Source organism: Alexandromys fortis, unplaced genomic scaffold, assembly GCF_014885135.2.
Source record: "Alexandromys fortis isolate MF-2015 unplaced genomic scaffold, M_Fortis_MF-2015_v1.1 scaffold_12, whole genome shotgun sequence".
NCBI classification, from domain to species: domain Eukaryota; kingdom Metazoa; phylum Chordata; class Mammalia; order Rodentia; family Cricetidae; genus Alexandromys; species Alexandromys fortis.
This window is the reverse complement of record NW_026067937.1, coordinates 5239999-5267271: the sequence shown is the minus strand read 5'-3', so window position 1 is coordinate 5267271 and position 27273 is coordinate 5239999. Positions and strand designations below refer to the sequence as shown.

General features: G+C 43.8%; 2 protein-coding genes across 2 annotated transcripts in view; one reads left to right on the top strand and one right to left on the bottom strand.

Annotated features, from left to right (window-relative positions):
- Kiaa1549l (KIAA1549 like) overlaps nt 1-27273 on the bottom strand; it is a 262290-nt gene that overhangs the window by 181736 nt on the left and 53281 nt on the right. The window lies entirely within an intron of this gene.
- Nucleotides 21778-23525, top strand: LOC126504658 (fatty acyl-CoA reductase 1-like). Its single transcript, XM_050147104.1, has one exon. It carries the CDS (start codon nt 21862-21864, stop codon nt 23407-23409), a length of 1548 nt encoding a protein of 515 aa, XP_050003061.1. The 5' UTR covers nt 21778-21861; the 3' UTR covers nt 23410-23525.

Sequence of the window (27273 nt, the reverse complement as noted above, 5' to 3'; positions counted from 1 at the left end):
CTTTTTTTTTTCATTCTTGCATGGTCTTGCTGATATAGTCTAGCCCACAAACATCTTGCCCCTTCCTGACTCTCAAAAGAATTCTGTGTAGTGATGGAGTGTTTTTTTAACTGCACTATCCAATATGGTAGCCATTAGCCTTGAGTGGACAGTGAGCACTTGAATCCCGGCTAGTGCATCTGAGGCACTGAGTTCTTTGTTTTATTTCTGTAAAATCATCATCATATGTGATTCTGCCTACCACCTGAGACAGAGCCACTTAAGATCGCTGTTCTGGTGGGCAGCCAAGGGAAGCGTCAAGGTGAACGAGTCCTGCAGTTGGTCAAGGTTTCTGATAAGCAAAGAGCCATCATTACATCCTTGCTTTGCAAGTGGTTTCCAGGCTTCTTTGAAGGCGCTGATTCTTTTCTGCCTTCTTTCTCTCTTCTTTTCAAAGCACATTTCCTCTATGACAAGGTCACTGCAATAGACGTTAGCATGGGTGTCTATCCAAAACACAATACACTCACATACTTTCTTAAATAGCACCCTCTGAGCATAATTCAATCTTTCCTGCAGGCCTCAGGGTCACTGTTATGAACAAAGGCTATCAGACGCAGAAGAAATACATCTATTCCTATAAGGCACCTTAATACAATGAATCCTTCGGGGTCACCGAGCTCAGTGGGCCGATTTAGACCTACCCCAGGCACAGAGTTTCATAGCTTTCTGTCACATCTGTCAGCTAGCCATTAATGCCAAGCTCTATTACCATCAGGATATCTGTCTGTATTTATTTATTGTCTTACCTTGCTTCACCCAGGTGGCTGCTTGCATCCGCCTCTTCTCCCCCATCTCACATTTTGTCTTGGATTCACTACTAGTGAAAAACTGGACGTGGGGTTAGTCTGAAGCATTTATAAATTAAAAGTAGGGTACAAACAGGGAGAGAGTTATCAGCAAATGGCAAAGGTGTTTGCTTGCTTGCTGGTTACTTTGTTTTGCAGTGCTGAGGATCAAAACCAGGGCCTTGTGGAGCTAGGCAGATTCTGTGCCACTGAGCTGCTTCTCAGCCCTGTAAACTCCAGTTTAAACACCGGGATCATTTGCCATCTTTCACGAGCTCATTGCCTCCTCTTTTTATTCCGCAGGCAGAGAACTTCCATAATAGCTGCTTGCATGTAGGCCTTGGTTGTCTACTGGAAGGGAAGTTATTCTTGCCCTTAATTATTATGTAACTTTTATTATTAGATATTACCTGTTTTCCCAACTAGAGTATAAACATTTTGGCGACAAAGGGGTGGAAACCTAGCATTATAGAGGAAGAAAGAATTAACTATTTTCACTTCTATTGCCTACAGTATTTTGCCTGGTACTATCCACCTAAAAAAGATCAACCGAATGTTGGGTGGATTAATAATATGCTTTACTTTTGGTTTTTGTATAGCTTCTGCATGATAAAATGGTTTCCGAAGTGAAACATGACTCTAAACAGAAATTGCAGACATTCAACAATGACTAAGCATTGATATTTCTCAGCTATTTTTAATCTGAATTGATAGGAATTCAAATTGGCACTTAAGTCCCTTGGCTATCTTCAACTATATTTATAATATAATCGGATGCCACTCACCCACTGACGGTTCCTGCTTTCGAACCCAGAAACATGATTCAGAGAGTTTCCAGAATTCTCTAAGCAAAACAGACCCAGACGGACAACATCCTAGAAATAAACTCAGTAGTGCTCTTGCAGCGTCTTCCAGAAACCTGAAGTCTGAGGGAGCAAGCGCGGCTCTGGGCCTAGGTGCTGCGTTCTCATAAGTTCAGTCTGCGTATTTCGGCAGCTGCATCCCATCCTGCTGCTGGCTCATGTGAGCTCACAACAACTTGATGCACCCCACTCCCAGTTTTGCTTTAATAAGCCTCCCCCTCTGTTCCCTGTCCTCACTGAGCCTCTAAAAATTTGGAAAAAGCAGAAACTAAAACACTATCTAAAAATGTTTAGAGTCCCCATCTTGTCTTTTCAGTGTCCTTTTCGGAAAGAAGGTGACTCTGTGAGGTCTCTGGTTGTCAGAGCTCTGTGTAATACACTGGCACCACCAGTTCCTGGATTGTTTGGTCCATTCTGCGCATTTCAAAGGACCACGCTTCACCCTGAAAGAGCAGCGCTATCCTGTGCGAGCCACTCAGGATACCTGCTCTTCCCAGGACATGACCAGACTCGTATATATATATACACACATACATGTATGTATGTATGTATGTATATGTGCATGTGTGTATGTATGTCTATACACACATACGTACAATGTATAGACACACACACATATAATGTGAGAAGCCGACTGGAAGGACTCCTTTTCGGCCTCTAGGGTGAGTACTTTCTAGTCATGTGTCCGTCATCATGATGAGCAGCAGGAAGCCTGAGACTGAGAAGAAAAGCCTCGACTTCATAAAGACTTTAGTTAAAGATATAGGCCCACAATTTACCCCCACTTACTCCAGTCCACAGGATAGTGGGAGCACAGGCAGGACACAAGAAGATGAGATTGCATTAAAGGGATGTTAATGGGTTAACCTCTGGGGAGCGAGGCAGTGTTTTTAGGGGAATTAACAAACAGAGCCGCTTGTGGGGATTAGTTTTAGTGCCAATTTGACACTGTCTAGAATCACCTGGGAAGAGTGTCTCAATGAGGGATTGTCTACATCACATGGTTTGTGGGAATGTCCGCGAGAAACTGTCTTGATTACGTAATGGAGGCTGAAAGGCTCGCCTACTGTGGGTGGCACCACTCCCTAGGCAAGGGATCTTGGGCTGTGTAAGAGTATAACTGAGCAGAGGACAAGCATGCATGCCGCCTGCCTCTTCCTCAGCCTTCAGCTGCCTCCTGAATAGAGAAGAGAGGGAGACCGAGGGGTTATCAGTGGGAGAGAGCAGAGAAAATGGCGAATTGATTTTTAAAGTCTGCAATGCTGGGAACTGGAGAGATGGCGCAGGGATTAAGAGCAATGACTGCTCTTCCAGAGGACCTGGGTTTGACTGTAAGCATCCACATGGGTGACTCACAACTGTCGGGAACATCAGTCTCTGGGGATCCAGAGGGAAGCTTCTTCTGGCCTCCACAGTCACTGCATGCAAGTAGTACACAGACACACATACAGGCAAACAAACCAACCAACCGCCGCCCGTCTCAGTTAGGGCTTCTATTGCTGTGAAGAGACACCATGACTGCAGCAACTCTGATAAAGAAAAAATGTTTAATTGGGGTGGCTTACATTTTTAGAGGTTTAGTCCATTATTATCATCGCAGGACATGGTGGCACCCAGGCAGACATGGTGCTGGCTACATCGTGATCAAAAGGTAACAGGAAGTAGTCTGAGACACTGGCATGACTTGGGCATAACTTGTATATATGATACCTCAAAGCCTTTCTCTACAATGATACACTTCTTCCAACAAGGTATCTACTACAGCAAAGTTTCACCTCCCAATAGTGCCCAGGAGTTTATGGGGGCCAATTACATTCAAACTACCACACATACACAAAAAATAAAAAGTAAATAAGCCTTTTTAAAAACACTGTGATGTCAGGAGGCTTCTTGTATTTGGCATCATTGTTGCTTTTTTTGAAACGAAGGCTATCTCTTTTTTGGGATCTCTGACTTAGAAGCAGAATGATGCACAGGAAAAATGTAAATCGTTTGAAGTCATTCGGACTAGGAGCCAAAGGGGAGCTATGCGATGTAAGTGAATAATTTGACTTCTTGGTGTCAGTCCTTTCTCTGGGATTTCGAGAGATTTGAAGCAAGCATACATGAAATGCTGGGGTCGTGGCAGATGCTCAGCAAATGAGAACTAATTGCTCTTGAACTCTACAGGAGCTCCGCAGAGAGGAAAAGAGTGAGAAGAAGCAGAAGCTGCCTGTTTGGAGACTTATCCCGTGAGGGGGGAGGTCCTTGCTTTTGTGGGTCTTTTCAGAACATTTGATTCCATTCCCTAAACTGGACGAAGTTCTGGACAGCAGCTCCATCCACTTTGGCTGGAGCATGGCGGACAAAGGACGGTGGAGAACAGTTGCAAAGAGAACCTTCTGTTTCCTGTCTTCCAGAAAAGATCAGTGCAATCCCTCAGCTACGAAACGAACAAATTAACTCAGAGAGGAGAGTGAGCAGAATTTAATGACACTTTCTATGGTGATAAATTTGCCATAGAGTGTACAAAAACTAGAAATAAATCAGGGGAAATAGCCATATGTTAGAGAAACTTCGGGAAAATAAACATGTATCTTAAGAGTAGTATAGATGCTTATAAATATATGCAGGTTGGTACTTTATATTTCAACTTGTGAATAGTTGGGACTCAAGTCCATAACACTTTATGCTTTCCTGGAGACAATATCCACTTTTCCACTCTGTAAAATCTCCTTGTGTGTAGGTCTCATCTCTGCTTCAAGGCTATGGTTCTCCTGACGAAGAATCCCATGCTCCTTCTTGAATCCTCAAGGAGATGCACACAGTAAGGCTTCTATAGAGAAGGTTTCTAAGGGAATGGAGGAAAGGGAACCTAGAGAACTGTCTACAGGCGTATGTGTGAGCACGCACAAGCGCTCCATGCTGACACCGTCTTTTTACCACTAGAAGTGGCTCGCACAAGGGAGCAGATGAGCAAGCTAAAGAGGAGGTCAAGAGCACAGCACACATGGAAAAGCCATGGACATTTGAGACAAATGGGTCTGTTTGGAAGCCAAGTCCAAGAGTTCCTTGGATTTGATTGTAGGAATGACCTGGTATGAGGGAAGCCACAGCTCTGTCACCAATCTCATTAAGGAATTCACTGAGAATCTTCTTCATAGCACGGTCCAGAGCACTGGGGTCTTTCTGGTTCCCTGAGAAGGTAGGGGCTCTGGATTCATGATGCACAGGCACCTCCTCCTAGACTCTGCAGTGTAACGATCTGCCCAGCACCTCTGGAGAGCAGCAGGCAGGGGCCTGAGGGATGGCTCACTCTAGACAGAGAATTTTCCAGTGTTGGAACAGAACAAAGTCATGGTCTCTGCTTTCCAGAACAGTTCAAAGAGCGTTCCCGAGTGGTTTTCTATGGAGAACCTGGTAGCTGCTGTACTGAATGATTACTCATGCCAAATGGGTGTCAGAGATTTTTCTTTTTCTTTATTTTTTAATTTAGAAAAATTACATTATTTTGCGTATAGGTGTTTTGTCCGTATGTATGTATGCATACCATGTACATGCCTGGTGCTCACAGAAACCAGAAGAGGCCATAGCATCTCCTGGGCCTTGAATTACAGACAGTTCTGAGTTGCCCTGTGGGCACTGGGAATCAAACCCAAGTCCTCTGAAAGAGCAGCCAATGCTCTAAAGCTACTGAGCCATGTCTCCAGCCCAGAGTAAGGGAAAGATTTTCTTATATTTGTTGCTCTCTGCTTTCAGGGTAACTGTGGGTATAACCTAATAAAGGGTTCAGTCATGTCTGAGTATTGCCAGACTCGCTGCACAGCCTGTGAAGCCTTCCTCTGAGGAAAAGCTACTGGTGCCCCACGAAGCCATGTCACATGGTTAAGCCACGTCACATTGTTAAGAGGCTGAAGTAACTTTCTCGGAGGGCTTTTTACTCAAGACAAACCCAGGTGTCTGGCTAGTGGGTTGGTTGGAGAGCCAGTTGTACCCTCTTTGTCCCCAATATGCACTTTCTGTAGGCACTGGAGCCCAGCAGTAGAAAACAAGGATGCTTCCCAAACATGGAGGGTTGACCCCACCCCCCACCCCTGTCTTATTTTTGCTCAGAGTGGCTGCCTTCTTTTTCTTACAGATCTAATATTTCTTCTGACATGTCGTATGGTCAACTGATCATCCTGGGCCAGGCACAGACAGTATCATTACAAAGCCCTTTGTGCTGTAGTGACAGGACTTAAAAACATATGAACAGAAGTTAGCAGTCATAGTATAACTGGGCTTGGTGACAACTGTTGACAGCAGAGAGCCCCAGGGAAAGGGAGAAGTGGTTCCCAGATTCCTTGCTAGTGACTGAGGGGTACGGGACAGGGAACAGATGTTACCTCTTTGGGAACCTGACCCTGACCTAAATGACCTCATTTTTGTGCCTCCACATTTGTCATTGCAATTGTCGCCAGGCAAGTTCCAGTTAATAATTGGACATCATCCTCCGCTGTCTGAAACTCTCACCCAGCCCTTCATTACTGACACCAAAAAGTAGGCTCCAAAGAGAAAGGGAACCGAAGCAGCAGCATCCAATCCAAGACACACAACAAACAAGAAACCAGCTCCATTGTCACAAACAACTCAGATGAAAAACAAATTTTCCTAAAGCCTCTTTAAATTTTGCCCATAGGACAATATATACTCATTATTAATTTTTAGGGGAAAAATTAAAATTATAAGGAAGGAAAAAACCCATAGTGTCATCACCAAAGGACATACACACTTTAAAAGCAAGCAAACAAACAAACAAAAACCAGGGTCTTATGTAGCCCTGGCTGGTCTGAAACTCACAAACATTACCCACCTCTGCCTCTGGAGTATGGGGATTGAAGGTGTCATGCCTGGAAACGCTTAACTTTTTATTAAAATTTAAGATCAAGTTTGAGTTCCTTTTTTTTCCAGCAGAACTAAACATTATTGCCTCTGTAAAACTCTGAAAGGTATTCTTTGACCTAACCAATGCATTGCTAACATGCGCAAAGATAGTTCACAAAGGGAAAATTCCACTGAGTTACTAAGAAAAAGTAGGAACTGATGAAAACCCCTGGGGCCAGTTGCTTCCTTTGAAATAGCTTCAAAGGTTATGTTAATAATTTCGGATTACCTGGTCATGGCTACTGTGGAGGGGGGATTTTATACATTCAAGACTTTGGACATCTATGAAGGTTTTATCTTTCCTCTGAACAGCCATTTCCTGAGGTTCACAGAAGGGGTGCAAGCAGGAAGCCACAAGCAAGCACATTGTTTCATGCCCAACATTCCTGCACTGAGGAAGAACACTGGAAAAGCAATAACCTGAAAAGATCCTCAGGCTGGGCTGGAGTCCAAGCAGTATAAACAACATCTGATTCAAATCATCTCCATCAGACCATCGTCATCATCCTTCAGTGAAAAATAGCCAAGCTGTGGCTCTCACTAGTAGCCATATGACATCAGAATAAAATCTGCAGATTAAAAGAGATGCCAATAAAAGCCAAGAGTGGTGGAGGTAAGAGGATCCCTCGTCTTTCTGGGTAGCCAGTCTAGCCCAATGGGCGAACTCCAGACCAAAGGGAGACCATGTATATCTTGAAAGAGATGGATGGGAATCTCATCTCCATTCACACCACACACCTGCATGCACATGAACATTCGGACACACACACACAAGCGAGAGTAGTCAAAACCCATATCTCATCAACTCCATAGATAAGACCCAGGGTCTTGCCTTGCAGCCAAGAACTATATAACAAAACACTGCTGAGAATAAGCATCGGTAATGGGAAAACCTGTGATGCCAAGAGCAAGTGTCACGTTTCTGAGTCTACCATCGCAGCTGCAGAACATCTATCAGACAGTGGAGTTTTGATGTTCAGAAATACCTCCAATGAAAACTTCTTCAGATGTAGTTCTTTAAATATAAATTATTAAAGAAAAGCAGCTGCTAAAATATGCTCTTTTGTCTTGTGATTAAACTCTTGGCTTTATCCATAGCAGAGACAGACAGACAGACAGACAGACAGGAGCGTCATCTAGACTAGTGGACAGGCTCTTCATGTCTCCATCCCTGCTCACAAAGCTCTGTCTTGAACATCCACCCCCAATTCATCAGCCCGCCCTTGCTCAGTTAATACAACAAGCACTCTGAGAAGCTTTCTCCAATGACTGACTCCCTCCCCACCCCAGGGAGACTTGGTGTTTCTTCTCCCCGGGTCCCACAGCATCTCCGGGACATCTCTATCACCTTGCTTCACTCTGAGTCAACCACATATTTATGAGATCCTCAATATGTGCCAAACAAACAAGGCTCCTCTCGCCCTGGAGTTAATACCTAGAGAAAGACACAAGTAATAAAGTACAACAGTAGGTCAAACAGCAATTGGTGCGGGAAGGAAAAGAAAAAACATGTTAAAATGGCAGTGTGTACACGTGTGTGTCTGTCTGTCTGTCTGTATGCACACACTTTGATTAGTTGGGTGAGCAGACAGATGTGTGGGTGAACACACATGGGCATCTGTGTTAGCTGTGACAGATGCCTGTGATAATCAACCTAAAAGTAAGAAATATTTATTTTGGCTCACAGTTGTGGAAGCTTTAGTCCAAGGTCTCTTGGCTCTGTCGCTTTGGGCCTGTGGCGGCATGGTAGGTCATGGTGGGGTACATAGGAAAAGGGCTGGAGGCATAGAGGGCAGGGGCAGGAGAGAGGCCAGGGGTTCAAATCCCCTCCAAAGGCAAGTCCCTAATAGCCGGGCCTCCTTCCACTAGGCCCACCCCCTACACTTTCCATCACATCTCCATGGCAGCACAAGCTGTTAATCAAACCTTTCAGACCTGGTCTCTGGGGGATACTGATGACCCAAACTGTAACAGACATCCAAAATACCATAAATACTATAGAAGGTAAATCCTTAAAAACTTAGAAATTGTTTTGTTCATTTATGAGCACAGTGTGGCTCTCCCGACACATCTTAACTATAGTGTCCTTGTTCTCACATTTGTAGGTCACCACCAAAGTCAACCTCCTACTTGTGGGATATACACTGTGTGAAGGTGCACTGCTGTGATTGCTGTAACAAAAAGCTGAATGGTCAATAGCTAGGCAGGAGGTAGAGGTGGGATTTCCGGGGAGAGAAAGGAAGAGGAGGAGGAAGCTAGGTAAGTGAGAGAGATGCCAACAAGACTCTAAAGAAGTCGGACATACAGTGCACATCAGCATAACCAAGGCACGAGGCAAAACGTAGATTTAAAAACATGAGTTAATTAAATTATAAGAAGTACTTTGGAAAAGGTCTAAGCTAAGGCCAAGCTTTCATAATTAGTAAGTCTTGGTACAGTTGTGAACAGGAGGCACAAAGAAAACCCAACAATAGCCTATTAACACTTCCTGCGTTCCCGGCCCTGTCCTCCATATCAACAGATGTGCTCCCGCTGCCATCTCAGAACTACCTAGGATGCTTTCTCTGCTCACACGTTAGGCCAAACAGCTAACCCTTTAAAATCCATTCAAGTTTTACCCCTCCTGTCAAGACTGGGCTTCCACAGGAAGCTCACACTTTTCATTTTACATTTTCCTGCCTAGCGAGCATCCAAGATAACGGCCACAATTAATCTTGCCCATCCACTGGATTAGATTGAGAAGTTACCGGAGAAGAGTAGACACCTCTGCGTGTGCATGTGTGGGTTTGGAGGCAATTAACATGTGGGCTCTGCTCTGGTTTAATCCAGTGACCGATTCAACGTTTTAGCAGACTTCTGGGAGGTGGTGGCACTGTGGAAGATGGGGTTTCTGGAGGGAGTGGACCTCTGGGGCTGGCTGTTGAAGTGTGTAATTGACCCCGAGTCCTTCCTGTTAATTTCCTTTGCTTTCTGTCATGAAGTGAACCGTTTCCCTGCTCCATGCCCTTCCTCCATGTTTCTGCCTTTTCACGGCCTAAAAGAAATGGAGCCCATTAGCCACGGAATAAAAACATGAGTCAAATAAATCTTTCGTCATAAGTTGTGTCTCTGGGGTATTCATCACAGTGATGAAAAGCCCGGCTAACGCAACACTCCACAGGAACCCTCACTTCCGGTGTCCACGCTCTCATGTATTTCCCCTCCATACTGAATCAGGTTGAACCATGAGACCAATAACATAAAGCCAGAGTGAAGGTGTGTCGTTTCTGAGGCTAGGCCATAAAAGACACTGCAGTTTGGTTTGGGCCGCTTGGATCACTCGCTTTGAGGATAAGCCAATCAGTCAGCATGTTAGGACATTCAAGCAGGACCGTGGAGGACAGCATTGTGGAGAAGCCACTCCCCACTCACATGAGGGAGCTGGTTTGCACAGTCTTCTTCCAGCTCCAGTAAAGCCCTCAGACACCTGCAGTCCTGGCCAATATTCTGTTATAAACTCACAAGGGACTGAACAGAACCGCTGGTCCACAGGAACCTTGAACCTCTGACCCACAGAAGCTGTGAAGCACAAGTCACGTCTGTCATGTTTGCAAAGTATTAGGTGTTGAAGATATATTTTACAAATGGAGATACAAATAGTGCATCAACCAGACGATGACATTATGTGAGAGAGTGTGCTTCTGTGTGTTGGTGACATGTTTGTGGGTGTGCATGTATGTTTGCGTGCACATACGTAACCATATATGTGGAGAACAGAGGTTCAATGTCGGATGTTCTCTGTTGCTCTCCATCTTGTGTTTTGAGACAGGGCCTCTTGCTGAACCAGAAACTCACCAATTAGCTAGATGGTCTGGCCAACAAGTTATAGAGATCCATATATCTCCACCTCTACTCCCGAGCAGTGGGGTAACCAGATGTATAATGCCACACCCTGCCATTTCTGGAGATCTGAACCCGGGTCCTCTGGCTTGGGGAGCAGGCAGTTTAATGACCCAGTCATCTCCCCAGCCCTGGATGACTCTATTTCCCCATCTCTTCAGCCGCGGATCTGCAGCAGTCCAGGGGAAAAGCAGGAGCCCCAAACGAGTTCAGTGAATGCACCGGGTAGCTCTCCATTAACCACAGACTAGGGTCACCCGGGGACAGGGAACCTTGACTGAGGAATTGCCTCCATCACATTGTCCTGTCTTTGGGACATTTTTAATGAATAATTGATACAGGGGTGTCAGCTCACTGTGGGAGGGGTCACCTTGAACCGGTGGTCATGAGCTGTATAAGAAAGCAAACTGAACAAGCCGTGGAGAAGAACAAGCCAGTAATAACACCTCCATAGCCTCTACCTCAGCGACAGCCTCCAGGTTCCTGCCTTCGCATTCTTGCTCTGGTTTCCCCTGAGGATGAACCGAATAACCCGGAAGTCAAATAAACCCTCTTCTCCCCTAGCTGCTTTTCAGTCATGGTGTTTTGTCATGGCAACAGAGAAGCAAACTAAAGAGTCAGTCAGTTAAGTTAGAAGGGTGACATTTGAGTTCTGACTACGTCAGCGGCTGACCTAAACACTTCATATCTCGCAAGCCAACCAATCCTACGAGAAGGACTACCGTCCCCATACTGCCAATGAGAAAACTGAGCACCCACAGATTTAAAATTACTTTTTCGGTGGCAAGTAAGGAAATTCAGCTTCGAAGACAGAAGTCTGAACCCAAGATATTCTTAATCATTATGCCAAGTTATTTTTGCCTCCCTCCTGGCTCCCCAAGGCCTTGACACGAAATGTGGAATAAATGAATGAATGAACAAATGATACACATGATCAGATGTCCCCTTCACACTTGATTACAAAGTCACTCAGTAAATGACACAAATTCTTTCTCATGGGCTTGGTATTCGCCAGCTTGTCTGCTCCTTCTGGATTCAAATCAAATTCTAAATATACATTGGATTCCATTCTGGAAAGGCACTGAAATTCACTGAACAACTGCTGGGGGCCAGCTCCTCTCTGCTCCGCTCCCACCTGCTGCTCTCTCTCTCTCTTCTGCTGGCATCGCCTCCTCCTCCAGCAACCACCTCCACAGCGGAGGTTTGCAGAAAAAAATGAAGCTGTCAAGGTATGCTCATCAGACTCGGCTCTTCTTCCTTCTCTTCATCACCCTGGCCTCTCCCTCAGGCCCTCATCAACCGAGAATTCTCTGGACACAGGGCCTGGCTGCTCTATTGAAGGGAGAACTGGGCCTGCATCTCCAGGTCTCACTCCTAGCAGGACCAAGAGTGCCTTGAGTTTGGAGCATGGATGGCAGACTGCTGTGTGAGACACTTGTCTCCAGAATTTCCCAGGCCAGGGAAAGAGCAGAGGAGAGCTCGAAAGCAATGTGTAAGCAAGAGCGCAGGTCCCAGCGTGCATTCAGGACATGGGACCTCCTTCTCCTTGAACTCAAAGCGCCCGATGGCCTTATGTGGGGCACACCAAGTGATTGCGAACCTCTTCGTGGCATATAGCGTGTTAGTGAAATGTGTTATTTGACAGGCATAATTAGTCCAATTCTGTATATGCTCTCAGTTCATTTCAAAATCAATAGCTGCTAAAATTAAGGACAGTTCATTTTTAATGAATTAATTAGAACACTAATGCACACACGGCAAAACATTCCAAAAATACAAAGAGAAATATAATGAATCGCCAGCCTCTCCTGTTCCTCCCAGATCCCAGCCCCTCTCTGCAGAAGCAATCACTACTCCCCATTATTAGAGTCTTTCCGGAACCCATGCAGGCTTTATGAATGGATGGTGTGCAGGTCACCTGGGGAGAAGGAACCTCGACTGAGGGACTGCCTCCATCAGATGTACCTGTGGGCACATCTATGTCAGATGTACCTGTGGGCACATCTATGTCAGATGTACCTGTGGGCACATCACATCTATGGGGCGTTTTCTTGACTAATGATTGATACAGGAGGGCCCAGCCCACTGTGAATGGTGCCATCTGGCTATGTTGTTCTAGATTGTCTAAGAAGACAGGGTGAGGGCTGAGCAAGCCTTGGGGTGCAAGTCAGTTCCTTCCTCCATGTTCAGAGAGGAACAATGACAAGGCGGAACTGAGCTAGGAAACACTATGTGTTATTTCAGCCAGGGATTTGGCTTCCTTCTGCCTGTGTCCTGAGTACTTGAGTAGCCCTGAGTGCCAAGGGGATGGGATGATTTGTTTGATAAAGGAAATCTCAAGACAGGTGAGGCTCAGGCTGATGCTGAGAAAGTGGCTGTGATTACTAAGAGATCAGCGTAATATCTAATGCCATACGCAAATCAGATAAAACTCTTTATTAGCTTCTGTCTTAGTTAGGGTTTTCATTGCTGTGAAGAGACACCATGACTGCGGCAACTCTTATAAAGAAAACATCTAATTGGGGTGGCTCACTTATACTTTCAGAGGTTCTGTCCATTATCACCATGATGGGGAACATGGCAGTTCATCATGGCAGGGAGCACGGCGGCGTGCAGGCAGCTGTGATGCTGGAGCTGAGAGTGCTGTATCTTGCAGGCAACAGGAAGTCGACTGACTCACTGGGCAGTATTCTAGGCATAGGAAACCTCAAAGCCCGCCTCCACAGTGACACACTTCCTCCAATAGCCATTTCAACAAAGCCACGCCTCCTAGTGGTGCCACTCCCTATGAGATTATGGGAGGTGATTACATTCAGACCAGCAAGCCCCTTTCTGTGTCTTTTATTTATTCACTGATTTCATATCTGTATGAAATATACGTATTGCCCCCTCTTATCCCTTCCCAGTCCCTATCCCTGCCCATTAAGAACTAAGGAGGAGGGCCCTTTGTCTAGTTGAAGCACACAAGCAGGGGTGAGGGACACTTGCTTCTCCATCCATACGTCCTTTAGAGCTTCAGAATGTCAACCCAGACAGTAGGGACAATAAGTAGTCAGGTCTGATCATTATGAGTGCAAAAGACAAACAGGTGGGAGAATGAGCAGGTGAAGGTCTTCAGAACAGGCACCTCAGGGCAGGTAACTGGAAACCACCAGAGGGCAAGAACTCACAACAGCTGTGATGTGGGCCATGGGCTGGACCACACTCTCATTCTCACAGACATCCTGTGCAAAGCAGAGCTCCCACTTCACAGATAAGGAAAGCTACAGGAAATGACCCGTGTGTCTCTTTAGTCCATGGCAGAACCAAAATGCAACCACAGCACAGTTCAACTTCAATGTCTAGTTTCTATGACAACATGTGCTGAACCAGGACCCTCTGGTCTCCATCAGAGCCGCCTCCCAGCAACCACTTTGCTTGAATAACCACTCTTTCCTCTTCTGGCATCTTTGCATAACTCATTTTTTTTCCTCTTCTAAGAGGCGGTAAAAGCCTTTTATTCCATTCATAGCCACGAAAGGCCGCAAACCCCAGAGTAAATCCACTTGGTTCAGCTAATCCATTTTAAAATGGTGCATATATAGGAGAGCACTCTGAAAAAGTATTAAAATAATTAGCATTTGTCCAAGCAGGCTAACATGGCTGAGAGCATTCCGAGGGTGGGATGCACAGTAGAGACAGTTCTGATGCAGAGGAGCTGAGCCGCTGAGAACTGCAGCCCAGTCAGGTGCATGACTGAAGCTCCGTTTGTCTTTTCATAGACAAAATCTCCACAGAGGACACCTCATGCTGGAGTTGAGGAACTCCTGGGGGCTGGGCCAGGTATCAGGAAATCTCCTAACTACTGTTGATGCTCCCGGCACAACACAGGACTCCTTCACTTTTTCTTCCCCATCTTCCTTTCCCATCTTCTACTGAAAGTTTATTTGCTACTCCAGATAAGACTGAAGATGCAGGGATCCAGGCGACCTGGGCTTGTTTCCTCTCTCCACTATTACTCTCCCACGAACGACCTTGGCCAAGATATCTAAACATTCTGTACCTGTGTTTCCTCACACTCATAAAAGAATTAAAAGATCATCTACTGCAACAGTTAATTTTGTGTGTTAAGTTGATTGGGTCATGGAATGCCCAGATGTGGGTTAAGCGTCACCTCTGGCTGCATCTGTGAGGTTGTTTCTGGGTGAGATTAAGATACGACTATGAAACCTTGATGTTGTAGGGCACCATCTAACCCACTGAGGACAAAAGGTTAGCTAAGAGAGAATTTTTCCTGTCTCCATGGTGGGACATGAGTCTTCTCCTGCCTGCAGATTTGAATTCAGACCAGAATTTAAGCCATGGGCTCTGCTGGGTCTCCAGTCGACAAACTTCAATCTCAGACTTCAAATTTTCATAGCTTTATGAGCCAACATTTTATTGTATATATTATATATGACATGGTATATGTACATTACATATACATATATATTACAGGTCTCCTATAGTTTATACTTAGTATACATAGTCCCAGCTTCGTGATGTAGTTTAGAATTTTTAAAGTTAATTTTTAAAGAATTATGTATTGACTATGTATGTTGTAGGAGCCTGTTTGTTTGTTCCAGGCTGCCCAGACTCGAAATAACCACACAGAAACTGTATTAATTAAATCACTGCTTGGCCAATCACTATAGCAAACTCTTAAATATTCAATTAATCCATTTTTATTGTTTTATATTTTACCACAAGGCTTGTGGCCTATCAGCAAGGTTCCACTACCAACTTGGGTCTTTCTCCACTGGCGGCTCTAGCTCCCTGACTCCACCTCCTTTTTCCCAGCATTCAGGTTAGTTTTCTCCACCTAGCTCTATTTTGCTAAGCCACTGGCCAAAACAGCTTCTTTATTTATTAACCAATAAAAGCGACACACATACAAGAGGACTTCTCACACCACTATGTATACAGTGTTTCGCCCACACCAGAAGAAGGCACCAGATCTCATTACAGATGGTTGTGAGTACTATACTGTTGCTGGGACTTGAACTCAGGACCTCTAAAAGAGCAGCCCAAGCTCTTAACCTTTGAGCCATCTTTCTAGCCCTAAAGTTAGTTTTTTAAGGTGTATTTCATTTTTGTTTATATGTGTATGTGTGTCTGCACACATATGCATGAGTGCTAAGGAAGCCAGAAGGGGGTGTAAGAGCCCCTGGAGCTGGAGTTACAGGCATTTATAAGCTCCCCAACATGGTGGCTGGAAACCAAATTCCAGTCCTCTGAAAGAGTAGCAGGTGCTCTTAACACTGAGACATTCCTCCCATCCTGATTTTTTTTAACTTTATAATGGTACAACAACATAACTTTATAAAGCTATCCTTTTAAATTTTCATTGTGTGTGTGATTGCGTGTACATGAGTATATATGCATGTGTGCTTCAGTGTGTATGTGTATGCATAGGAGTGTGTGTATGTGTATGTCTGTCTTTGTGAATGTGTGTCAAGCCCACACATGAACCACAGTGAGTGAGTGAGTGAGTGAGTGAGTGAGTGAGTGAGTGGACATCAGAGGACATCTTTCAGGAGTGGGGTTTTCTTCCTGTATGATAATTCTGGAATGGAACCCAGGTCATCTGGCTTGACAGTGAGATTATTACCCGCTGAGCCATTTCATCAGCCATAGCCTTATTGTTTTTCATTTTCAGTATATTAACCAGAACATTACATGAGACACTATAATTTTTTGCTATCTTTTTATTGATTTTATTGAGATCTACATTTTCCTCTGCTCCCCTCCCTGCCTCTCCCCTCCCCTTCAACCCTCTCCCACGGTCCCCATGCTCCCAATTTACTCAGGAGATCTTGTCTTTTTCTACTTCCCATGTAGATTAGATCCATGCATGTTCCTCTTAGAGTCCTTGTTGTTGTTTGGTTCTCTGGGATTGTGAATTGGCCACTACAAACGTTTTAGAGGACAAGCTTTGAATGAGATGATTTTGTCCAACTGCAAGCTAGCGTGAGTGTTCTGAGTGAATGTAGGGCAGACGAGCCACACTAGGCGGTCTGGGAGGTGAGGTAACAAATACCGACACTGTCAGCCTCTGATGACTTTATCATGACACAGTCCTATCGCTAATCAGGGAGCAGCCTCTCTTAGATGTAATTTTATCATTCCTTCTCCACTCTGGTCTTTTACTTTCTTGGAGGGTCAGAGTTACTTTGGAATTAAGCTGGAAGTGCGGTTAGAAAAGAGAACCAACACAGAGAAGACACCATAAGTCTGTGTGGCCACTAGTCACCTAACATCCTAGCTCAGTGAGTCTTTCAAAGAAAACAAATCTGCATAAATACGTATAAAATTACCATGTGCCAACTAAGAGTTTTCAAAGAAGCTGGGTGTGGTGGTGCACACGCATAATTCCAGAACTTGGGAGATAGAGGCAGGAAGAACAGTTTCTCCAGATCATCTTTGGTTACACAGCAACTTTGAAGTTAGTCTGAGCTACATGAGACTCTGTTTTCAAAAATAAATAATAAAAAATGAACATTGGGGTAACAACTAGTAAAGTGCTTGCACTACAGACATGAGGACCCATGCTCCATCCCCAGAACCCATCTTTTAAAAACTGGAGGTATGATTTATATATATGATCCACTTGTACTCCCAGAACTAGAGAATCAGAGACAGCACATTTTTGGAGTTCAGTAGCCAACCTGGCCTGGATGGTGAGTACCAGACCAATAAGAGACCATGTTATAAAAACAAGCTTGTCTGCTGGCCTCCAATGCATGGATGCACACATGCAAGTAACTCTGCAAACATATGTGCCTCTGCACACATACACACCATTTTTTTAATATTATAAAGCAAAAATTAAAAAGAGTGTCGTTGAATGGGAAGAATTAAAAGATGTCTATAAACCATAAAATTAGGGCTGAGACGATGATCCATTGGGTCAAATGCTTGCAGTGCACGAGAACCTGAATTGGGGTCCCTGGTAATGTGGTCCTGTGAGTCTCAGCCAGACTCGCTGAACCTACACACTCCAGGTGCAATGGAGAGACCCTGTCTCAAAAATTAAGGTAAAATGTGAGTAAGGGGAGCAGCTCCATGTTGACCGTTGGCCTCCACAGCACACAGATGGGCACCTGTACACTCCCCGACACACACAGGATCAAAAATGCCATAATTTAGGTCACTGAAATTGCAACCTAAGTTTCATCTTTTCCTACTATAATATCAGTGTGGTCTACAGAGACTGTAACTATGGCAACATCAAGAAAAACTACCAAAAGCAGAACGGAAGCCAGGCTCTGGTTACAGCCCCATTTGCTTGTTTGCTTGGCACCTTTAGTTTTCTGCCTCTCTCTAGAGCAGCTGTCCATCTTGTCCCTAGTCAGGTGACCTCCGAATTGGATGAACCTAATTGGAGCAAGTGAAGGCACTAATAACCAGACACTCGACGTTAGTTAGCCACATGCGATATAATTCTTACCACTGCGAACACCAGAGAGGCGCCCTTGGAAAACCTGAGGATCTGCAATTCTTCGCAGACAGGCTGAAATACCAAAATCTTGGGCTTTTCCACGTGACCTTTAATTTTCCCAGTTTCCAGAAATAGCACAGTTTTCCTTCTGACCATTTCTAGGAAATGAAATACCAAATCCACTTCGCATTGAGGGCCGACGCCATTCCTTCCATCTCCCCAAATTCAACAGAATAAACAGACGATTCCTCACAGCAAAGCCCCTTCTGGGACCTCTGATGACACGCGGTGCTCACAGGAGCCGCAGTGGCTTTCGAATGAGATCCCCAGTGGGATCTTGTAATCTACTTAAACTCCCTGAGGCCTCTTTCTAGGAATTTCCATATTATTGTTTTGAGCTTTAAGTAACAGAAACAGAAGGAGAAGATAACTTTCAGTTCCATTCAGCCATTTTATGGAGCTGTCATTGTGCCCAGTTCTTGTGTCTGACGCCTATTTGGGACTGGCCTGGAGGAAAATACACCGAAGCTGATTTCCATGGCAGCAGGAGACAGGGTCGAGTTAAATGAGACCTCTCTGGTGTGGCTTCAAAAGTTCATTTGATAGACATTAATTGGCCACCCACCAGGTGAACAGCGGGGTGTATATTTAGGTATACAGTGGTCAAAGAAGCAAACCACCCTCTGCCTCTCAGAGCTGCTTCCAGCCAAGCCAAGAGAAGCCTGGGCCTATCACGTGGTAGTGGCCACATCGGAACCTTGCAATATTCTGACACCCCAATGGGAGATCAACTGAGAACTAATTAAAATAAAAATACAGACGAAGCAGACTTGAGCTATTTCAACGGCTCTAGGCAAAGGGGCCTTAAAATTTCCACCATACCTTGCAAAAACACCCAAATGCAAGACAACTTCTTAAATTCAAAGAAGGAATAACTGGCCAGATCTTACCTAACACGTTATCAAAGAACAGCCTCAGGCAGGGCTCAGACCTGCTGGATGCCCACTTTCCCTTTGTGCTGGCATGGTTTATTAGTCAAGGGAAAAGGCTCGGGTTATACAACACTGGCTCCACCTACCTCACCCCAAACAGGAGTTACCGCAAATAACACTCGAGTCAGCATCTCCCAGAAATATTTCTTGAAAAATAGCAGTATGGGGGGAAGGAAGGAAAGAGGAAGGAAGAAAAGGAGGCAGGGTGGGCAGAAGGCTGCAAAAAAAAAAATTCCTCTCCTCAGGGATTCGTAATGAAGACTGGCCCACTGCAAACTAGAAGAAACTTGGGGATCGGGGTTTTGTAGGAGGCATAGTTGTGGGCATTGGCGCTAGAACAGTAAATAACAAAAAAAAAAACCCAGAGTCTTCACTTTTGTGGCATTGAGTGACATGCCCATATGGCTAAACAGTCAGTAATAGCTGCCAAGGAAGAAAAAAAAAAACAAATAAAACTAAGGAGCACAGGGTGGGAGGAAGACGTTGCTATTTTGTCTTCAGAATCACCAGGGACCTCACTAAGAAAGTGACTGTTAGGCCAAGACAGGAAAGAGAGAGACATGTGACTCTCTGTCGGACAAACACTCCAGACAGGATAGCATGTGCAAAGACCCTGGGGTAGGAGCATTTGGCAGGCTTAGGTATCACAAAGAGGTGGGCATGGCTGCTGCAGCTTGAGCAAAGGGATCATAGGAGTATAAGATGGAAGAGGAAGCCAGAGCCCAGGTAGACACTTCAGCTCAAACGTGAATAAAATGAGACGCAACTGAAGGCTTCCAAACAGGGCTCAACAGTCTGAGAATAACCGGGAGAGAGTGGTACCCGGAGGACCACAGGAAGCCAGCATCTCCAGAGAGGTGGGCACTCCTTTTTTATATGCTGCTACGAGGACAGTGAGCCTTGGAAAGGACCACTGGATTTAACAGAACGGGAAGCGGGAGTGAGGCGGTAAGAGAAACACTGGAACAGAAACATCTGATTAGAGAGGAAGGGGGGCATGTGTATGCATGTGGGTTGTATAGGTGCACACACATGTGAAGGCCAGAGGTTGACACCAAGTGCTTCCCCTTATCACTTCCTATCCTGTTTGTTTGGTTGTTGGTTTTTTCAAAAAAAAAAAATAGCATTATGAAATTTGCAAGCAAATGGATGGGACTAGAAAAAAAATCATCCTGAGTGAGGTAACTTAGACCCACAAAGACAAACATGCTATGTTCTCACTCATAAGTGGACATTAACTATAAAGTAAAGGAGAATCAGACTACAACTCACAGATCCAGAGAGGCTAAGTAACAAGAAAAGCTCAAGGGGGAATGCATGGAGCCTAGGATAATCGTCATCAGAGAGGCTCCACCCATCCCATGGGAGCAGATGCGGGGACCCACAGCCAAGCATTAGGCGGAGCTTGGGAAATCCTGTGGAAGAGGGGACGAAGGCTTATAGGAGCAAGAAAACCCATAGAATCAACTAACCTGGGCTCATATGGTCAGAGCTGGAAGTGAGATCTGTGCTTCCCCTGGGTGACCTTGGGCAAACGAGTCTTTCTAAGATATATCCTGAACAGGCGGGAATATCCCCTGCCCCTTGAGGATCCTATGAGGGTTCGTGCAAGTGTCAGCACTCAGCTCCCCGCATAGAAGGGCTACCTGAGGACGTAGCCACACTTACTAGCCAATCAGCACTGTAAATCATCCAGGGGGACACTAGCCCATCCAAAGCATCTCCTCCAGGCACCAAGCCATGGTGCCCCTGGCCACCTCAGCATCCACACTTCTTGCTCTCAGTCTAAAGCCAGGAACTTAATAAGTCAAGACACAGCTCAAGGATAAATTAATTGTTCTTTCCAGGCACTTAGTTCATCTATAACAAATGAAGCCTTCCACTTCCTGCAAGACAGAACACTTTATAAAACCATGCATATATCATAGTTTCCATTTTTGAAATAATCTTTTACTTACAGAAAATTACAACAAGCAGTGCTACAAAGAAAGCTCACTATCCTTCACTCGCCTTCTGCTGATGTTTCCTCCAACCTCCCATGACCGTAATACAGTTGCCCAAACCAAGAAGACATCATTGACAAATTACTGTTTACTGTTTAAGTTACTCCTCCATGGGCCTTGCTCCAATGTTGCCAGCTTTCATCTTGTGCCCCTTTTATGATTCTGGATCCAGTCCAGAGTCCAATATCAAAATTTTTCTCAAATCTCTACTGGTTTGAGACAGTTTCTCCAAGTTTGTTTGTCTTTTGTGATTCTCTTTGTTGGAGTTTCTATTGTTGTAAAGAGACACCATGGCCACAGCATCTCTTATAAAGGAAAACATTTAATTGTGCCGGCTCACTTAGAGTTCAGAGGTTCAGTCCATTATCATCATGGCAGGAAGCAAGGCAGCATATAGGCAGACAAGGTGTTGGAGAAGAAGCTGAGCATTCTTACATCTCAACTCACAGGCAACAGGAAGTGGTCTGAGACACTGGGCAGTATCTTGAGCATATAAGACCTCAAAGCCTGTGTCCACAGTGACACACTTCCTCCAACAAAGCCACACCTCCTAATAGTGCCACTCCCTTTGGGGGCCATTTTCTTTCAAACCACCACAGTGACCGTGGCATCTGTGACGAGGACTGACTGACTGGCCAGGCATTTTGATTTAGATTTGTCTGATCTTTACTCATGTTTAGACTGAACTTGTGCGTTTTGGATAAAATCCCCCAGAAATGATGTTTGGCCTGCTCAGTGCATCACAATTGGAAACTCGTGTTGATGAATCTCAGAGCTGCTGATAAAACCTTTGACTAGAAAAAGTGAGTGAGGAGAGCACGGCGGCGGCGTAGCCATCGCTGAGGAGAGAGCGAGGCCCGAGCTTCCGCATCGAGATTTGGTGGCTGAGGAAGGGACCCAGAGACTCCTTGAACAACAAAACGAAGGCAAGTCAAAATGGTTTCAATCCCAGAATACTATGAAGGCAAGACTATCCTCCTCACAGGAGCTACTGGTTTCTTAGGGAAGGTGCTTCTGGAAAAGTTGCTGAGATCTTGTCCTAAGGTGAATTCAGTCTATGTTTTGGTGAGACAGAAAGCTGGACAGACACCGCAAGAGCGTGTGGAAGAAATCCTTAGTGGCAAGCTTTCTGACAGGTTGAGAGATGAAAATTCAGATTTTAGAGAGAAAATTATACCAATCAACAGTGATCTCACCCAACCTAAACTCGCTCTCAGTGAAGAAGATAAGGAGGTCATTATAGAATCTACCAATATCATATTCCACTGTGCAGCTACTGTAAGATTTAATGAAAATTTAAGAGATGCTGTTCAGTTAAATGTGATTGCTACAAGACAGCTTATTCTCCACGCACAGCAAATGAAGAATCTGGACGTGTTCATGCATGTGTCAACAGCGTATGCCTACTGCAATCAAAAGCATATCGATGAAGTAGTTTATCCTCCCCCTGTAGATCCCAAGAAGCTGATTGATTCTTTAGAATGGATGGATGATGGCCTAGTAAATGATATCACACCAAAATTGATAGGCGACAGACCTAATACATACATCTACACCAAGGCACTGGCAGAATATGTTGTACAACAAGAAGGAGCAAAGCTAAGTGTTGCCATTGTAAGGCCATCAATTGTTGGTGCCAGTTGGAAAGAACCTTTTCCAGGATGGATTGATAACTTTAATGGACCAAGTGGTCTCTTCATTGCGGCTGGGAAAGGAATTCTTCGAACAATGCGTGCCTCCAACAATGCCCTTGCAGATCTTGTTCCTGTAGATGTAGTGGTCAACACAAGCCTTGCTGCAGCCTGGTATTCTGGAGTCAATAGACCAAGAAACATCATGGTGTGTAATCGCACAACAGGCAGCACTAATCCTTTCCACTGGGGGGAAGTTGAATACCATGTAATTTCCACTTTCAAGAGGAATCCTCTCGAACAGGCCTTCAGACGGCCCAATGTAAATCTAACCTCCAATCACCTTTTATATCAGTACTGGATTGCTGTAAGCCATAAGGCCCCAGCATTCCTGTATGATATCTACCTCAGGATGACTGGAAGAAGCCCAAGGATGATAAAAACAATCACCCGTCTTCACAAAGCCATGGTGTTTCTTGAGTACTTCACAAGTAACTCTTGGGTTTGGAATACTGATAATGTCAATATGTTAATGAACCAATTAAACACTGAAGATAAAAAGACCTTTAATATTGATGTAAGGCAGCTACATTGGGCAGAATATATAGAGAATTACTGCATGGGGACTAAAAAATATGTATTGAATGAAGAGATGTCTGGCCTCCCTGCAACTAGAAAGCATCTGAACAAGTTGCGGAATATCCGTTATGGTTTCAATACTATCCTTGTGATTCTTATCTGGCGCATTTTTATTGCAAGATCACAAATGGCAAGAAACATCTGGTACTTTGTGGTTAGTCTGTGTTACAAATTTCTGTCATACTTCCGAGCATCCAGCACTATGAGATACTGAAGACCAAGAGTTTAGCATTAGAACATCTATGCATATGGTGATGTAAATGCACAAAATGTAAAATGTACCTAAGTCATCTCACCTTTTGTTAAGACATTAAACCATCTTAAGTTTGAGTGAGGAGTAAATTATGGTCCGTTTTATGTAACATTTTAATGTTTATGCTGAAAATCTACTGAACACACTGTGGTATGCCAGCTCAGATTTGCAATACCCACTCAAACTATGACTTATCATTTTGATCTTTGGAATGCAGAGGGTAGGAAGAGGAAAGAAGTGGGACTATGGGAACATTGACCAGTATAACTGTGCAGTTCTGGAACATACTAATTAAAACATGCCTTAACATGCAGTCCTAATATTCAGTGCAATGGGAAGTGTTCAGAGAAGAAGCCTAGTTAAATTAGTTAAGTATTTGATTTGATTCTTCAATGTTAGATTTCTTTTTTAATCAGATGAGAGGTGAATTTTAGTTTTGTTAAGACCACAGCCATGTATTTTTGCTTCCTATAAATTATAGGTGGTAGCATATATAAAGACTTGTTCTAACTTTCTTTCTGACTAAATGTGTGTCGTATATCATTTTCCTGCAAGTAATCAGTTGCTCTAAGGATCAGAAGGCCAAATATTATTCTAAAGACACTAACGGATCTAAGTGAACTTGAGAAACTGGATCAGTACATGCTCTGTGCATTTGAAGCAAAGTGAAACCATGCACAGTAAACCCGTGTTAGTATCAAAAGAATAGGACTTTTTTTCTAGTCTGCTTTTTGATCAAATGTAACTCTAGTGAGATATGTTCTCATTTTGAAGAGTATTTCTTGAGACTTGATTGGAGATTGGATTGGTGAAGGATTTGTTACATGTGTTCTCTCCTCCCTTACAAATTTTCTCACAGAATTCACCCCGTCTTGAACGTGCATTATTCTGAAGGAATGTAGTTGCAGCTTTTAACATTAAGAAAATGTCCTCATGTGTTTACCAACACATACTAATTTTGACCTTGAAAGCTGAATTCCTTAAAAATAAATAATGCATAAGTATGTGTATAAAATTAAATAAAGGATTTTACCATGTAAAGTAGCAAACTTTTGAATGAGTATCAAGTCATTTCTTTGCATGTTGTTTTAGCTTTAGAAAGACATGCGTTATAGAAACAAGTAATAGCAAGAAAATTGATGTATATTTATTGATGCATTACAATTCCCTTTAAATCTTACTAGTTTGTTACTATTTTATCATATATTTTCTTTACTGACTTGTTCAGCACAATGCTGTTATAATTAAGCTGATCAAGTACTACATTTAAATCATCAGCAGTGTACCTTGAAAGTGCTTAAAGGGGTCAGTTCACAGTACAAGAAATTAAATGTAACTTTACATTTTAATTTTTTGTCAGTTGAAATGCAGTGTAGAAGAAGTTTATTTTGCTATTGTGGAAAAGCAAAATGTAAGTAAACCAACTTTTTCCATGCTGGTGTATAGTCTTGAAAAGGAAAAAAAAAATGCTTCTGTGTTGAAGCCAGACTTTGTGTAGTAAAACTTATAAACATAATTTTAAAAGAAGTATGTATGTAAATATCTATGTATTCTTTGGAATGATACTGAAGTCTCTGGTCTAGGACCATGCCTTGTGTAAGGTATGAGAAACCATGATAGTGTGTGAAAATGGAATAAATGATGCTTATAAGGTAGCCCACATAATATACATTGAATACTCCATGTCTCCAAACACACTTCCATGATGTAATGACAACACGCTAACCTTTGTATGATTTTTGTACATCTGCCAAATATACCTAGAATCTGGTGAATTGTCTTTGGGTCTCAGAAAAGAATCAGGTGCAATGTGAGCAGGTCTGTAAAGTGAATCAACATGTGTCTTCTGTTTCTTGCTCTTGTCGTCTAATTTAAAGCAGTGCTGACTAGGGCTATGCTGAGGTTACAAATTAATTTTGTGTATTTAGAATCCTGTTCTCAAAAGAAAGGTAATGAATAAATGACACTCATTCTGGAATTTACAATTTTGAAATTAGTATGGAGAGATAGTCAGTCCTCACCAAGTATGCTTTGGAGTCAAGTCATATTTAAAGGATTTGTAAATGTATTTTGTTTGTTTGTAATTTGCTAGACAGCATTTTTAGTTCTGATTTTATTTTCCATAGAGATTATTCAATAGGACAACCTGTAAAATAAATTTATTTCATTCAACTCATTTGACAAAACCGTATTCTAAACCATTTGGAGGGTTTTTCATTACCTTTCCCTTCTCTGAACTCTGGCATACATATTTGTACACTGTAATGTCATTGTAACCATTTCATTGCCTTGGCAACGCTAATGTATCTTAAAGCTTAGTGCAGCTAAGCATGAGCAGGTGGTATGTTGTTTGACTTAAGGGTGACATAGAATAAGCGTTCCTCCAGTCTGCCTGATGAAGCTTGGAAGCGGGAGGGGACTCTCCCCTCTCTCCTTTGTGTTTGTCTATAGGAACTGATTGGAAAATTTTGTTTTGTGTATTGTTTGTTTGTTGTTTTAAGTGTAAACTGATAATCTTTTATAAGAAGTAAATAGAAGCATTGGGTGCCTTTGTTTGTAAACCGAAAAGTAATAAATGAACCCTATATTTCAAAAAAAAAAAAAAACCTTCGACTACTTGGCTGAGGTGGTATTTACAGATCTATTGTGTCTCATGTGGAATGGGACAGAATTCCAGCCTTCCCTAAGAACTATGGAGATGAGCAGATGTTACCCTCTGCTCAGCCAGCTGTGGAGAATAAGACCTTGAACTCAGGTGTCCCCCATCCAAACGTTTTCTCTTTCCCGTTTGCACTGCTGCACCTGGATGGCTTTCGTGCGCTGTTCTCATCCCACAGCTGGGTTTCCAGGGGAAACCACCACAGCAAATCACACTCTCTCATAAGTCAGGGTTTCCTCAAAGAAGGCAACGGCACAAGGTGAAAACAGAGGCGTGAACAGTAACAGGAAGTTCCCTGATGCAGTTCAGGACACAACACCTGCACCTAACTTACTAAGACACAGGAAGAAGGCAGCACAAGTCTACAAAAACCAAGAAATCTGTAACTGATTAAAAAAAAATCTTTAAGTAGTTCTTGGAAATCAAGGAGGATAGCTATAGGAAAGACAGGCAGAGTTCCGTTGTACTGGGCGTAGACCACGTGGGCACACCTTTAGATCGGCTCCCTCATCCCCAGCGCTCACAGCCTCCCTGAGACAGATGTACCACACATTAACATCCTGCCCTGCACGAGGTGTCAGAGACATAAAGAGGTTAAGATCAGGGATGGGGCTGAAGTTCAGTCCCATTCATTCACTCATCCACTCACCCAACATGAGAACCCATGCCTGCTTTCTTGTCTGAGTGCGAGGGCACATTCATACTAGAGCCGGTGGCCTCCGGACTGGAAGACTTGGGCTTCTCCGTGACCTTTCCCAGGAACCTAGACAGGCAGCGCTCCCTCGTGCCCATCCCCCACTCAAAGCAAGCAGACATCGGGCTTCTAAACGGAATGAACACAAACCAGAAAGAGTTTCAAATGAAAGCAGAAGGAGAAATCACTTAGGAGGAAGAAGAGAACCAAGTAGAGAGGCCAGAAAAAAAAACAAAAACAAAAACAAAAACAAAACAAAACGAAGAAACCCATAGTACTGGGCTGGTGAGATGGTTCAGTGGTAAAGGTGCTTGCCAGATGCTCTGAGTTTGATCCTCAGGACCCACGCGGCAGAAGGAGAGAACTGAACCCCACACACACCTATGGGCTGTATTCTGGTTTCCACTGGAGCAGCATGACTTGAGTGTCCTCTGATACACATGAACTAACTTCACACGGTATAATGATATAT